The 15,398-nt window shown below is 35.8% G+C and overlaps 1 protein-coding gene across 2 annotated transcripts in view; it reads right to left on the minus strand.

Annotated features, from left to right (window-relative positions):
• spns2.S (spinster homolog 2 S homeolog) overlaps positions 1-15,398 on the minus strand; it is an 81,497-nt gene that overhangs the window by 12,218 nt on the left and 53,881 nt on the right. For both annotated transcript variants that reach the window (XR_001934671.2, XM_018249693.2), the window contains exons 4-9: positions 13,494-13,645; positions 12,371-12,437; positions 9,502-9,629; positions 8,299-8,451; positions 6,735-6,924; positions 3,155-3,220 (exon numbers count right to left, since the gene is read on the minus strand). Coding sequence is in view for 1 of the 2 variants with exons in the window: in XM_018249693.2 (XP_018105182.1) it covers positions 3,155-3,220; positions 6,735-6,924; positions 8,299-8,451; positions 9,502-9,629; positions 12,371-12,437; positions 13,494-13,645 (756 nt within the window). In the remaining variant the exon portion in view is untranslated. The remainder of the gene's footprint in view (positions 1-3,154; positions 3,221-6,734; positions 6,925-8,298; positions 8,452-9,501; positions 9,630-12,370; positions 12,438-13,493; positions 13,646-15,398) is intronic.

Raw genomic sequence — 15,398 nt, forward strand, 5'->3', positions numbered from 1 at the left:
ACTTCTTATGTTTTACATTTGTGTTTACTATAAAAACTATATGGAAATCTTAATATGCACATTTTCGAAGCCGTCTTTGTTATCGATGTTAATGAAACTAAAGTTAATAATTGAATAGATAAGCTATTATGCCTTTTAACATATCAACCAAGAACATAACATCTCAAACATTTCCTTTGTAACAAAAATATGTCCAACGTCAAGGTCCTGTGTTTACTAATATGTTCAATAGGAAATTCCTAGTGAGCTAGCAGACGATTGTCATGATTATTTTCCTACTCACAATGCCATAAACATAAAGACGTACATTCCAACCATGTCGCTGGAAAATCCAAAAACAATGGACCCAATATTGCGCTATGAATGTGAGTAGTTGCAAATAATCTGACTCAAGAATTCAGGGAAAGACAAAGGCTAACTAAAAGCTAAAAAAAACTCTCAAGGCACTGGTTTCGGGAAAGAAAATTCCACAGCGTTCATTTACCACTGTTACAGGGGAAACTGATGCAATAGGTTTATTAATTACCCATACGTGTTATTGTTTACTCACCATCAATAACACATGGAAATTCCTCAAGCATTTGGTTTATAAACAAAAAAAAAAAACCTACCAGAATTAAATGACAGAGCTATGTCATGTTCTTATTGACTGAAAGCAATGGAACATGAAATCCCTGCACCATACACTGTAATCATTCATGTGTGGCAGTCTTGTAAACTATAACATTAGTGGTGATTCATATTTTATATGTTTTAAGCTGATACTGCTGTAGTTTACCCCCCAATTTGCACTGAAAATACAGGATAGCGCCAACCTGCTATTGATAAGACCAATAGATTATTCAGAATTCAAGACTAACTAAACCAAGTGCAAATGAACAGGAGAAAATGATGTGAGAAATGTGCCTTTGAGTGAACCCTTGTCAGCCCAACTTGTTTGTGTTAGAGCCGCTTTCTCTGTTTACATAATGTCTGCATATATATTAGTCCCTGCTGCAAAGCACCGCAACATATGGTGCGCCTTCATTTTTTATAAAAAATATTAATACTGTGAACTATGCTGACCTAAAAGCATGTGTTCTTTATTTTACCTCAAATTATTCAGAGGCTGTGCATTTATGAGACGCAGATTTTTCAGATGCCAATGGAAGAAAAAAAGTTAAGGTAGAATTTGATGTGCTGGATCCGTATTTGTTTTGATTGCACTGAAAGTATTACAAATATTAACTAGATGTGTATAGCTACCCTTTCACTTGCTCAGCTGTGCACTGCAAGAACTGATTTGACTATGGATTGTCAGCAGTTAATGTCTGGCACAATTAGCATTCGGTGCATCCATATTCATTAGCAGCTGCAAATGTACATATAATAAAGGGCAAACATATGTGCAGACAAATACTTCTTTAGATAAACATTACCTACACTAACAAGAACAACTTTTAATGAGGAACCTTTATAAAATATATACTAAATCAAAGGTGCATTTTCGCAAAGCCTTGCACGCTCTATTTTCCTTTTTCGAAGTTGGTGGTGGCAGCCCTGTTACGACAGAAATGGGATCCGTTCTCCAGAAACCCATTATCCAGAAAGCTACAAATTACTGAAAGGCCATAGACTCCATTTTATCCAAGTAATTCAAATTTTTAGATCTGATTTTTTTTTTCTCTGCAATAATAAAACATTACCTTGTACTTTATCCAAACTAAGGTATAATTAATCCTTACTGGAGATAAAACAAACCTATTGGGTTTATTTAATGTTAAAAATTATCTTTAATAGACAATATATTTTAATAGTCTTCTGTAATTTGAAGATCCAAATTACAGAAAGATCTATTATCCGAAAAACCCTAGGTCTCAAGCATTCAGTTTAATAGGTCCCATACCTGTAGTAGGGTTCATTTACTAATACAAGTTTAAAAGAGCTAAATCACACACAAACCATCAGATATTTTCCCTTCATGACCCTAAAATCCCATCTGAGACATCCATGTGCCATTAGCCCAAGGCCTTCTAGTTACACAGAAAGTCATGTTATCTGCTGCTCTCTTCTATTCAATGGCTGTTGATTTACCAAGAGCTGAAAAATGCGCAAAGGCAAAAGGTTGCATGAAGCATTGTGTTCACATATTCCACTTTCTATTATCTGTTAATCAAAGACAGAAGCGGCCTAGTCACAGAGCAGAATGAGTCTGGCAGAAGTGACCCTCTAGGCAAGGGCATTGAAGGTAATGCTACCTCTCAGCAAAAACACCAAAGAAAAAGACACAAAAACCCTGTGGAGCATCTACGATTAATCTCATGTCTCGCACCTAGAGAACAATCTTGCAAAGATTCATAAAGAAGAAGCAGATTTTCTATTAGAGAAAAATCATCAATTGTATCAGGTGACTATAAACCCATATCTGTTTTCCCTTGCCTTTATATAGCCAACGGCAGAAAAAATGATTTTACTAATGGGACATAACAGTAAGCAAATAAACAGCACAACAGCATTCTCTGAGCCTGACATATAAGATAATAATAAACAAGCACATAATAATCAAACATATGTAAAGCTTTTGTCTTGTATATTAGTGTCAATTGTCTAGATTGTTATTTTTACAGGATAATTAAACTCTGTTCAAAACAAGAATTATATTCCTTTATTTTTTTTTTATGAAAAGGACATTAAATTGAAAAACACAGCACTGTATGCCTAAATAGTGAATTTTGTATTAATATAAATTACTGGGATTTATTGCTTACCCAGCTTTCAGTGAGTGAGTACAGTGAGTACCTTTAAGTGTAAGAGTATATCCACTGGAAAATTGCAATTGCTTCAGCTTCACACTGTAATATGCCCAGCTAGTGTTTCTAACCAAAGGTAAATAGTCTGGTAAATGTATTCATAGAGCAGCTAGATTGAGCAATATACTGTAGAAGAGCTAACATAAAAATCTACTGACAATTCCTTGGCCATGGCAGAAACAGTAGTATGGCAACTCACAATTACATGAATGAATGCAATAAGAAAAGGAATTTGTCTTTATAGTTTGCTGTGTATTTAAGGGTTAGTGAGTCAATCCTTTCTGCACCTGTGGGACAAGGACTATCCACGTGTATATGTTAAACAGAATATGATCTATTTACGTTATAAGAAATGTTTGACTTACCATTAACATATCAGCTGTTATGGCCCAGTTAGAGAACAGAAGAGTTTCTCCTGCAAATATACAGATCTGCCAGGGGAAAAAAATGAATTCTGCATTAGATATACCATATATAAAGCCATATTTATATCTAGGTTGAGGATGGCATAATATTGTTATTATTCAGTGCTGCAGACTGTGAGAAGCCATATCCTCCCTGCTCTATCCTGCATAAAATTCAGTACAATGTCCTGGTACAAGCCAGGAATGAAAGATCATTCAGCAAATGAAGGGTAACTTTCACATATACTGTGTGTGTCAGTGTTACAACATGCTCCTAAGGATAAAAGCAATATGTATTTAATAATAGAGCAGGGGCTAAGTCATTCTCTGTTACTGCAGAGGGCTGAAGGAAGTGGGAAAAATGAATCCCACTCTGTAAGTACTTTTTAAATAAAGTATTTTTTCCATAAAAAGTATATCACAGAAATTATTTATAACCTTCAATTTTGTCATAACTAGAAGTCACTGGGTCCCACAGGAAAATATTTTCCAGGCACCCCCTAAATTTTAGAAGAAAATAAAATTCATAAACACATATTTAAACTGCTTATCTCAGCCAGTGCTTAACTGGGCCCACAGCAGTGCAAGGCTTGCTTTATGTAAAGTTACACCCCTGGCCCTCACATACACAAATATTTATATACTGTATACTGAGCATTTCAGCAGAACTAGCCGAGGACTAGCTATTGGCAATCTATGTTAATGTCAAATGACAATTTCCTCAGTGGCCTCGTACTGTATCGTGATGCTCAATTTACCATTCTTCTATTTTTTTGTTGGCTTAATTAATATATATTTAATATATTTATATCTTGAATAGCATTTTTATTGGGTTCGCAAAGCTCCAATATATGCAAGGGAAAAATAGGCAGGTATTGTAAATTCTTGAAATGTGCCAGATCCCAGTGTGCACGGTTAATGGCTACAGTGGCAGGCCAACCCTAATTCACAGAAGTGGACATCTTGTAACATACTATTTCCAGCTATTGTTTGCTTTTCCTCTATATGATTAGCTCCCCTCTTTCATTTGCTTTGTTGCTATTGTGTAATTCTGTTTTAAAGACCTTTTATTGTTATGCTTCAGAAGACTGCACCATTTGCGCTACTCTCCTGGGAATGTTTTATGGGATCCTTAAAGCAACAGTACCATCAAAAAATGAAAGTGTTTTAAAGCAATGAAAATATCATGTACTGTTGCACTGTACTGGCAAAACTGATCTGTTTGCTTCAGAAACAGTACTATAGATCCTATAAACAAGCTGTTGTGTAGCAATGGTGGAAATTGAAAAAAGGTTATATTGCACAGGTTAAATAGTGGATAATAGATTACACCATTATGTTCTGCAGAGCTTATCTGCTGTGTAACCTGAGCCTTTTCTCCTTTGAATGACTGCCCCCATTGCTACACAGCAGCTTATTTATATAAACAATAGTAGTGTTTCTGAAGCAAACATAGCAGATTTACCAGTGCAGAGCAACACTGCATTATATTTGTATTACTTTAAAACACTTTCATTTTTTGATGTTACTGTTCCTTTAAAGGGACATCAATTCTGAAAAAAACAGTTAACTACTACATAGTATGCTGTAACCCAAAGACATGCAGGCATTCCTATATGATGAAATACCCCTAATTTCTCTTAAATTAAAGGAACCCACATAACCCCACATAACACGCACATTTTATTCATAAAAATTGGTCATTTTCCATGTAAATTGTATGAATGTCTGTATGGATGTGTGGGTGGGTACCCAAAATGATCAGTTTTATAGACTGTACCACAGCCGATTGTTTAAAATGATAAATGTATCATAGTGTGCAAAGGGCTTAAAAAGCCATCACATTACCTTATTTTTGCACTTTGTTCAAATAGCCGCAGGCCCTTGCTCTCCAATTCCGAGTGTGGACTGAACCTAGAATTTAGTTTGGTCTATGTTAGGCTACACTTAATTCTAAAGGGGCGGGTGGGGGGAGACATGAAGGGCTCTTACCGACCGCTACCCATCCCACCTACACCACCTGCAGAGCAGAAGGAGGAGCAGCTCACATATGGGGCCTGAATTTACCACGTGCCCATAGGCAGGCAGAAAGGACAGGACTTGGTTGTGTCATGGTTCATTGGTGAGTCCAATACTTTACCTTCTCACAATTGCACAAAATTTTATGAAATAAGTCTTTCTGTAAGATCGTGCTATTTGGCCACTGGCTTGTGTGGTCAAATTCATAACAAATATTATAAATATCTCTTTTAGACAGTATTTTATATCTATTTTATAATATTATATTAGTTTGTTTTATTTCGATGAAGCATAACATTAAATACCTTTTTGTTTTTAGCCAGTCAGCCTAGCATCCAAATATCACGCCTACCTGGAGAGCTGTAAATTTCAGCAAAAAGGACAAATACAGCCCAAGCAAAGATATAAAAAAATTGTATCCTCAGAAATGGCTGTTTGGAAATTGCATACAAAGAGACTTCCTATATCAGTTATACTACCACCTCTGCTCAAAAATATCTGTATTTATGTATTGCCAGAGTCTTCTTTTATTTGTAATTATAATCGTTATGCCTCCCTGTGGTTCTGCCCTTCTCCCTTTAGCATTTTTCACTAACAGGCCTAGAAGCAGTGCCACTAATCACAGCAATGTTTCGTTATGTCCCTGTACAAACATTTCTCCTGCTCTTTACCAAATTAAGAAGACATATTGTTGTCATAACACAAAAATGCTTTGTTTTAATTTGCTCTTGATCTCCCTTTAGTGATATTGGACTCGCTCTATGGCTGTTGCATAGAGAAGCTGTTTGTTTCAGCATGACCAGGTGCCACTGTTTCAAGCAATACAATTTTGATAGAATTGGATTCACTTGAAGAATTAACATATCTATTATATAAACACAAAGAAAATATTTCAGAAGCTGTAGGCTTATCAGTCGTCTCACTTAAAGGAGAAGGAAAGGTTGAAACTAAGTAAGCCTTATCAGAAAGGTCCATCTAAATATACCAGTAAAACCCCAAAGTAGTGCTGCTCTGAGTCCCCTGTCAAAAGAAAAACTGCATTTCTTTCCTTGTATTGTGTACTCATGGGCTTCTGTATCAGACTTCCTGCCTTCAGCTTAAACCTCATTGCCCTGGGCAAGAGCATGCTCAGTTTGCTCCTCTCCCCCCACCCCTCCCTTCTCTACTGTAATCTGAGCCCAGAGCAGGGAGAGACTCAAGTAGGAAGTGATGTCACACCATGTTTATACTGCAGCTCCTATCCTAAACAAACAGAGAGTTTCTAGAGCTGTTTACTTAGGTATGGTAAAACATTCTACAGAATAAATATAGCATTCTAGCTTGCACTATTGCAGCTAATCTATTGGCAATAAAATGCCTCCATAGCTTTCCTTCTCCTTTAAACTATGATCATGGTAACCACCATCTCCCACATCAGTGGTTATCAGACTTTTTGGTTTAAACTAACATTTGCCCATAACAAGATTATATAATCATAGTGTACAGCAGCAACTAACACCTGATCCTCAGATCCAACACTTACATAGGCAGCTACGATGCTGGTTTTAGCAGCAACAAAGACCAGGCAGATGAAGATGGCGGATCCTAGCATGCCAACAGCACAGACAAGTGGGTCAGCACGCTGAGTTTTCCGACGACACCATTTAGTTGCTCCAGCCCCAATGATTACACCTAGAAAGCCTGTTAGACAAGTGATCGCTCCAAATATCAAACTGTCAAAAAAAGAAAAACAAAAAAACACTATGAGAAAATAAATCTTATCTAAATTTACAAAGGTTTATTAAGACCGGCACTAAAGTGCATCATTAATGCACCCTGCAGGGCCCAGTACGAAAGCCAGTTAAGGTGAGATTTCAGTAGAATGCTCTATTTGCTTTCCCACACACTCCTGTAAGACAGGTTTGAAGGGTAGAGATATTTCTGTGAACATTTATGTGCTACCCTAGATATATTAAAAAAGTGTTGCTGTATGACTGATACAACAATGGTCCTCACCCAGTGCTGGATGTCAAAGTGTGGCTCGAACTAGAATAAGTCTGACAACAACTAGTCTAGGGACTCACTAAATAACTTGCCCCAAGGATTGCTTAGTAATTTATAGATGGTTAAAAGTGATGTCCTAGAATCCTGTGTACATTCTGAACTGCCACTTATCCTCCCAAAGCTTAATTTTATATGTACAATATTTTCTATCTGAAGTTTTTTTTAAAAAAAACTCTCTAGCAACTATCTAGCAATTTAAACCAGATTTCGATTATGTTTTCATTCCTTGAGTTAAAAAGGCATTGACTCAAGTGATAAAAACATAATTTTGCCTCTTTATAGGTTCCCGGTAAGGCATCACCTCGAATATCCAGTGCAGTTTTGGGCTCCAGTCTTTGCTCTCTCTCTGGAGAGAGTGCAGAGACATGCAACTAAAACTGGTAAGAGGGATGGAAGACTGTCAAGGTTAAGAACATGATTACTCTTTACAAATACATTAAATATACTGTAGGGACTATATTGTCCTCTAATGTATTTGTGAAGAGTAGACAAATAGCAGGAGACATGTTTTGCCATAAAGAGGATCACTACACCAGAGGCCACTACTAGTAGAACTTTCATTTGAAGCATTTGAAGCAGCATATGTGTTCTCCAAGGGTAGTGAGGGGTCGAACCTGATGGGGGATTTCAACCCATTTAATTTTTTTTTAATGTAGTTTGTGAGGAAAAGCTTATCTTCAAATTCAATTCCAGATGTTCCTATAGAACCAGAAGCAATGCAATGAGAAACATTGATCCCTCTGATTAACAAATGCATTTTTTATTGAAGTACATGAGAAAAAAACTGGAGCTGAATTAGAAGAAATGTTTTTTTCCTCCTCAAAATTAATATTGCCCATAAACTTACATGATAATCCATAAAATAATGTTTCCCATGAAACTGAATCTGGCTCTATGTGCGCTACCCTTATTATGCCAGGATTATGCAGTATTTCATTAATATTGCCATTTTATGCACAACACCTACCCCATGTAGCCATACCCTTACATTTCATTTGCCAGTATGAAGCCTATACAACTTAACCAAAACCAAATGTATTTACCTGTCCTTGGTGCTGCAGGGTGGAATGTTACACGGTTCCACTGCTTTTTGTACCACTTGAGCTCTATATAGATACAGTGGTATCCACATGCCCAATGCACCTGTTGCAAACGATACAGTCGATGTTGCCAATGATGAGAAGACATAGCTGCGGCTGGGTATAAGAAATAAACCAAAATTTACATTGATAATTAGAAATTCACTGTCATACATATATGTATTCACTAGGTTTTAAAGTCAACAGAGCTAATTAATAACAGACTGAGCCAGTATAAATGTCATTCTGTTGACATAAAGGATGGTGGGTGATGTATTCCAATCTGTGAAAGATATAACTTTTTACATAAAAAATACGTTTGTCATATGCCACCAGTGGGTTAATATCCCATAAAATCCTAAGCAGTCGCAAATCCCTATGAGGTATATAACTGATTTATGTGTTTCATGCAGTCCATTCATTTTAAGTAGGTCTTCAGCTAAAGAGCCAATTAAGATCTAAGTGAAATAATTAAATTCAGTAATAAATGAGATTGAACCCCCCCCCAAATTGCTGCAGAGACTATAATTTGATTCTCCAGCTGAGTTTAGCTGCATTGCCTTTCCAAGTCTGGTCTTGCAATCTCCTCAGTTCATATATAGTCACTGTATCTGCTACTTTTAGGAATGTCCCTAAACGAACATTAAACAACCACAGCACCCATTACGAAATACTCCTCTCATCATGATATTCTTTCTGTTCTTGTAAAATATTTATGTTTTACATGCATATACTGTATACATAAACAAAAACTTTTCATAAGTGTACGAATTTGTGTGAGCACATTATACTTGTTTGTATTTAATGGCACTGAAGTATTAAGCCTTAATTATGAGTAATCAGATGAATATTAAAATTCATGGCAGTGCCAGGGTGGAAGCTTGGGGCTGATGTTTGATATTCTTAACCAAGCGGTAACAAATGTTATAGCTTGGTAAAAATATTGGGCATTTCAGATATAAACATTTGTTTTCTGGTCTTCCTTGATCAATTAGTTATGAAAGTGTTTTGTAAATGTGCTAAAATTTATACTGCTGGAAATCCTTTAAGCTCCTGTGTGATGTGTGCTGTAACCTTGCCCATCAAGTTGTTGTTTGTAAACTGTCCCTATTTTTGCTTAAAATTCTGTAGCATGCTGGTATGCAGTATCTTGTGTTGCAGACTCACTTTTTTATCAGTCCCCTCATGTCTCGGATCCAGGAGCTCCCTTTTAGCTGCTCAGCATGGCCTCGCTTTGCTGTGGGCACAAATATTAACAACAATGTACCAGTTATAATGCCCAACACCGGGGAAACCTGTAAGATAGGAAATCATGTATTAACAACAAAGCTTTACCTGTTAATTAGAGCAGCAAATGACAAGGAAGAAAAACATTATTTAGTAGCCTGTTTTAGCCTGCAATTTTGAATAAATGCCACTGAGTTGTTATTGAGCAGTAGGCACAGCAGAATTTCAGTACTAGAGTAATATTTCTATGTATATCAAGGACATAGTATAGAAATGTAGCACTCTTCTAGAAAATCTAGCCAGATGGGTTGCAGACTGCATTTGATTCAAGAAGTTTACAATCAGTGCCTCCCAGCAACATTCATTTACCAGAGGGAGCAGCAAGGTAACCTGCAAGGGAGATGGAGCCCAATAAGGACACACTACCCCCTGCAGGCTGAATGTATACAAACAGGAGATCACAGATTCCAAAAAATGTTTTTCGGGGGACCTAGTGGGAGTAGGTCACTCCCCTGGTCTTTGATGTATAATGGCAAGAGTATAAGCATATGTCCAAACAGTAAAGATTATAAATGGGAGAGGTCTTGTTTAATTTCTGCTACATCAGAACAGAGCTGCCTTTATTTAAGTGAAATTAATTTAGGGAGGGCAGTGTGACCTCTATACTATACATTTAAGTTGGCTATCTTTAGTGTTTAGCAGGGCTGTTTCTTAAATTGACTGAGCTAGATAGATGAAGGTTTACAGTTATGTTATCTGTATAAAGTATATACACTTATTTAATTATATATCTATAACACTATTGAGTTTTTATTCTATTTCATTTTAGACAACCTGATGAGTACCCCTTGGACTTCCTTATAGGAGGTCATACTCAGCTCAATACCAGATTCCCAGTCCCAATATTACTACCCAGGACACTTCAACAAGGTTTTGATCTTTATGTTTCGGTTGAATTCAAAAGAATAAAAGTAAATAAGTCAAAGGTGAAGATCCCATGCAACTCACCAACTTCCTCTACTCCTCTGCCTATATTTATATTCCTAACCAGACAGCTTTAATGCCCTTTGTGTCCAGAAAAGAAGGAAGTTAGGAGACTAACAGCAAAAACAAAATTCAAGTGGAAACTCAGAGTGTGTGTTTTTCCTCTCAAAGCAGGAAATGGTCATTGTAGAGTTTAACAGCCAGAAAAAATGTGATGCCCAACCCAATGATTAGCATCAAATAATAAATGTAATGAATGTTCTACATGCATGCCAAAAAGAAAAGTAGTATTAAAGAACAATTACTGGTTTCTTTAGTTTCCTCTTTTGGGGGGAAAAGGGCACAGTTAATTTTAGGCATCTTTTGTGTCAAACAGAAAGGATTTAAATGCACTGGAGAGAAGAATGTGCTGGATGTGGAGTGTGGAAAGGAGTGTTTACTTTTGCAACAGGGATATTGGTTTTCAGCCATGAACCATGACAAGGCTCTTGGCCACCTGCATATACAATATCCTTGGGTTACCCCTATAGTTCTCAGAACCCCTGAAATGGGACATATTTGTGTGATGCGAAGGTACTCTAGGAGGCTTATTTATTAAAGGTTGGATTTTAGACTTATAAGTTCAAAAACCAAGATAGTTTTGAATTTATTAAAAGATCTGAACATAAAAATTACAAACAAAAAAAGCACTGAACTATGTGCTAAAAAATACAAATACCTTGAAAACGTCTAATATTTCAAGTTTTTCAGACAATTTTTAGTGAAGAAAAAAACTGTAAACCCCCAAGTCTGATTAAAAGCAGTCCAATAGGATCAGCGCAAATCTCACTGACTTCTATAGCACCTTCACAACTTTTACTTGGTGAAGTTTTGCTTTAGAGGTTTTTTTAGTTTTTACACTTAATAAACCTGGAATTTTTAGAACGTTTTAGAAATATAAGAAAAAAAAAACCGAAGCTTGATTGTAAGTAAATGGGCCCCAAAGTATCTGCTAAAATTTAATGCATGACTTATGTGAAGACAGTAAATTGGATCTGCACATTTCATTAATCACATACTATACATGAAGGCATGAATACTCCAATAATGCATTTTTTAAGGATATGGGATGCTCATGTTATTTTGAGACATTGATGTGGTTGCTACTTCTATCTACACTTTTACATATTCATTGTATTGTTACATTATGTATTACTTTTGTTAGGTTGAAAGGTGGGCTTCTTCTATTTCATTGCAAAAGAATGAATGAGCATATCCTATACCTGTGAATCTGAATTACATGTCTGTGGCAGGTAGAGACACACATCAACTTGCATCTAGTTCATTATATACATCTGGTACTCTGAGCTACAGTCTATTGCATGCTGTAGTTCTGGGTGAAGTGTATTTGGGGGGACATTACTCATTGTTGAGAAAGAATAAAATTCTTTGTATGCAGATTCCCCCGGGAGCCCCCTGATTTGGATGGATTCTGTTCTCAAGATAGCTTGGTCATATCACCTTAACCTTGAGGAAGAACCATTCCATTGGTTATTTGAGCAGTTTTTTGTTTTTCTGTGTTGTGAAGCAATATCTCTGTGCTCTGGCAATGGTAACAGCCTTTTATGCACGCAAGTTCTAATGTCATAAGTTTATAAAAACTCTGTGATTTCTTTGTTCGGGGGTTCTGACTCTTTGTGAGTTCAGAATCCACAGAGCTTGTGTCAAATAAACTTTATCTTTTTACCTCAATTGGTCTTCGTTTCTACAACAATGTTCACTACTTAATTGTCTCTAAAATACAAAATGCTAACGTGATCTAAGCACAATAGAAGTCTTTCCTTACCCTTAAGGCCCAGCGCCAGTCCCCTGCAACTTGCTTAACGCTTGATCCAGTAATGTAACCAAGGCCACTAGAACAAAAGATGTATAATCAGTAGGTATACAAACATGGCACTTAATTCAGGGCATTCTTACTCTAGGCGTATTCAAGACCAAACTGAAAATTAGTTTTAATGCTTGAGTAACTGCAAGAATGTAATCCTCATCATTATTTATATTAGGGTTACTTGAACTTTTTTGTCAGGGGGCTGATTTGAAGCCCATTAGAATGCATTATGTACCATATTTTAATTACTATTGCATAATGCCGCAGGATTTTTCACTTTATTAAAGAAGATCCCCTTTAAACAAAAAAGAGACACAATTTTGGCCATAGGTTAAAACTAATTGATTTATATAGTGATAACAAGTTGAGAACTTGTGATAAAGAGCTAATCAAAGTTGTGACATAAATTATACAATATCCAGTCCAGCCTATCCAATCCTGTTTTATTTTTAAGAATCTCATACTAACAAATATCTAAATGGTATAGCTGATCTGTATGATCATTAATTTATTTTTAGTGGAGATATGATAGCACTGACAGAAACCTTTTCATAGAAGCAGGTTTAACTTTAAACTGTGCTAATTGCTTTAAAATGACCAATGCATTTATTTAACTTCACATAGAGACATGCTCCTTATCATACTGCTTATTAGTAGTGCTTCAAAGTGAAATAAGTTCTATATCTTGCTATGCAAAGTCAAATTACATTTTTCATGGGGAACTTCCAAAAGAAACCACATTGCTCTTCAAAGTGATAGCAACCACAGCACAAGAACCAGCTATAAAGAATGTACCATATACTGTAAGCAAGTCTAGGATACAGCAGCCCGATAAGCAACAACTTAAGTTAAATTAAAGTTTGCATTTTATTCTTATCATTTACTTGTGGGATCAATGACTTGCTAACTTGCAAATAAATCATATGACCACTGCTAGCAATTATGTTATACACTCAAGGGCCTGTATTTCTCCTGGAACTCATCCAGCCAATCCAACCCCCCCTTTAAGTATTGTGTCTCCTATCTTACACAGATATATACAATATGTATACAAAAGCACATTTAATAGTAAAAAAGGTACCTTCCAAGTGGGATGGCGAAGTAGAAAACAGAAAGCATAAGGGTACGTGTGTTCTTTGTAAAAAGGTCCCCGATGATTGTTGGAGCGATGGTGGAGTAACTTGCCTCTCCGATACCAACTAAGCCTCGAGAAAGGACGAGGAGCCAGAAATACTGAGGGATAAAAAATAATCATTGGAAGTAATTTACTAGATTTCAGTATTTAAAGTGTTGCAGTAACATGCCTACCTTTTAAAGTGCCTATTATAAAACTTACACATCCATTACAGTAAAATGCTGTATTCTACTTGCTCTAGCTGTGAACCTAATAATGCAGTTGTAATACAGACATTTTCTTAATATATTGTACAAAGTTCTTCAGTCTTGAAGTAATAATTACCAACACCACCAAGGATTAATTCTATGTCAAACATCCACATCGGTTCATTTACCTCGTAATGGATTTCGATTATAGAATATATGTCATTTAATTTGCTTGCTTAGCGAAGTGTTTTTCTACACACTATAAACACATTTTAGGCTACCTATCTATGACAATTTGAAAATATGTTACATACTGAAAATATATCTGTTTGGAAAGGGGATTTTAGATAATTTACAATTAACTATATACTAAGCTCAATAAAATATGACATGAGGATATATATTATATACAACTGAAGAGGAGAAAACATTTGTGCAAGCATACAGCATCAGCATAAATAAGAACTAACTCTACACTTTTTATCACATACTGTACATGGCAACACTTGCATTTAATGACACTGTACATTCAAACATTTTGCTAAGAATAAAGATGTGGGTTTCTTTTTGTTGTGCTTTCTCATTATTCTTTCAGACGCCTTCATATGTTCAAAAGACAACTATAACTAATAATTGCAGAGATTTGTGTAGTTCACATATTTTAATAACTATAAGCGTGGAGGCGTTTTGAACAGGTTGTATTTATTATTTGGCAAGGCAAAAACATGTGACTAATGTAATCTTTTATGGAAAAATCCAAAATATTTGTATCATACAAAAATATGTTCCCATGCTTTACTCTGTATTAATGGGCAGCAGGCTACTGGTATGGGGCCTGTTATCAAGAATGCTCAAGACCTAGGGTTTTCTGGATAAGGGGTCTCTGTAATTAAAATAAAAAAATATTTAAACATTAATTAAACCCCAAAGAATTGTTTTGCTTCCAATAAAGCAGGGATCAAGTACAAGGTACTGTTTTATTATTACAGCGAAAAAGTGAAATGTTTAACACATTTTTTAATCATTTGATTACAATGGAGTCTATGGAAGATGGCCTTTCTGTAATTCAGAGCTTTGTGGATAATGGGTTTCTGGATAATGGATCCTATACTAGTATTGATAATGGGATATATTGGGATATGGGATATGATATTTTACCCTATTTCAAAGCATGAAAGTCTTTTTACTTGTATATTGGTTTGTACTAATAGATCAAACAATGCAATAATACTTTTCTCAAGATTATAATATAAGTATTTTTGGAAGAAATTGCTGGCCTTACAGTTTCTGTCACCTCTGAAACAAATGAAGAAAGCTTGCTGTGCATAATAAGAGAACTGAAACTATTAAGGAAAGGAGAATCCAAGTTCTGGCTGTTATGCAACATGGCGGCTTCTACATCTGGTGTAAATTTAGTACTATTACATGGATTATTGTTTTTATTTTGCTTCCGGCATTACAGTGTAGATCTGAACATCTCTCAGTAAATAAATGCATTATGTTCTCTGCCTGCTAATGGCAGTAACCAGAATGAATGCAGAAAGCTAAGACAAAATCCTGGAATTTGCATAAGAAATCCAAAATTAACACAGCCCTTGGCATTTTAGATTTATAAGAATTAAGTAATACCTGTTTACCAGGTGCAGAAATGCTTAATACTCAT

The sequence above is a fragment of the Xenopus laevis genome, chromosome 2S (genome assembly GCF_017654675.1).
Source record: "Xenopus laevis strain J_2021 chromosome 2S, Xenopus_laevis_v10.1, whole genome shotgun sequence".
In the NCBI taxonomy this organism is placed as follows: domain Eukaryota; kingdom Metazoa; phylum Chordata; class Amphibia; order Anura; family Pipidae; genus Xenopus; species Xenopus laevis.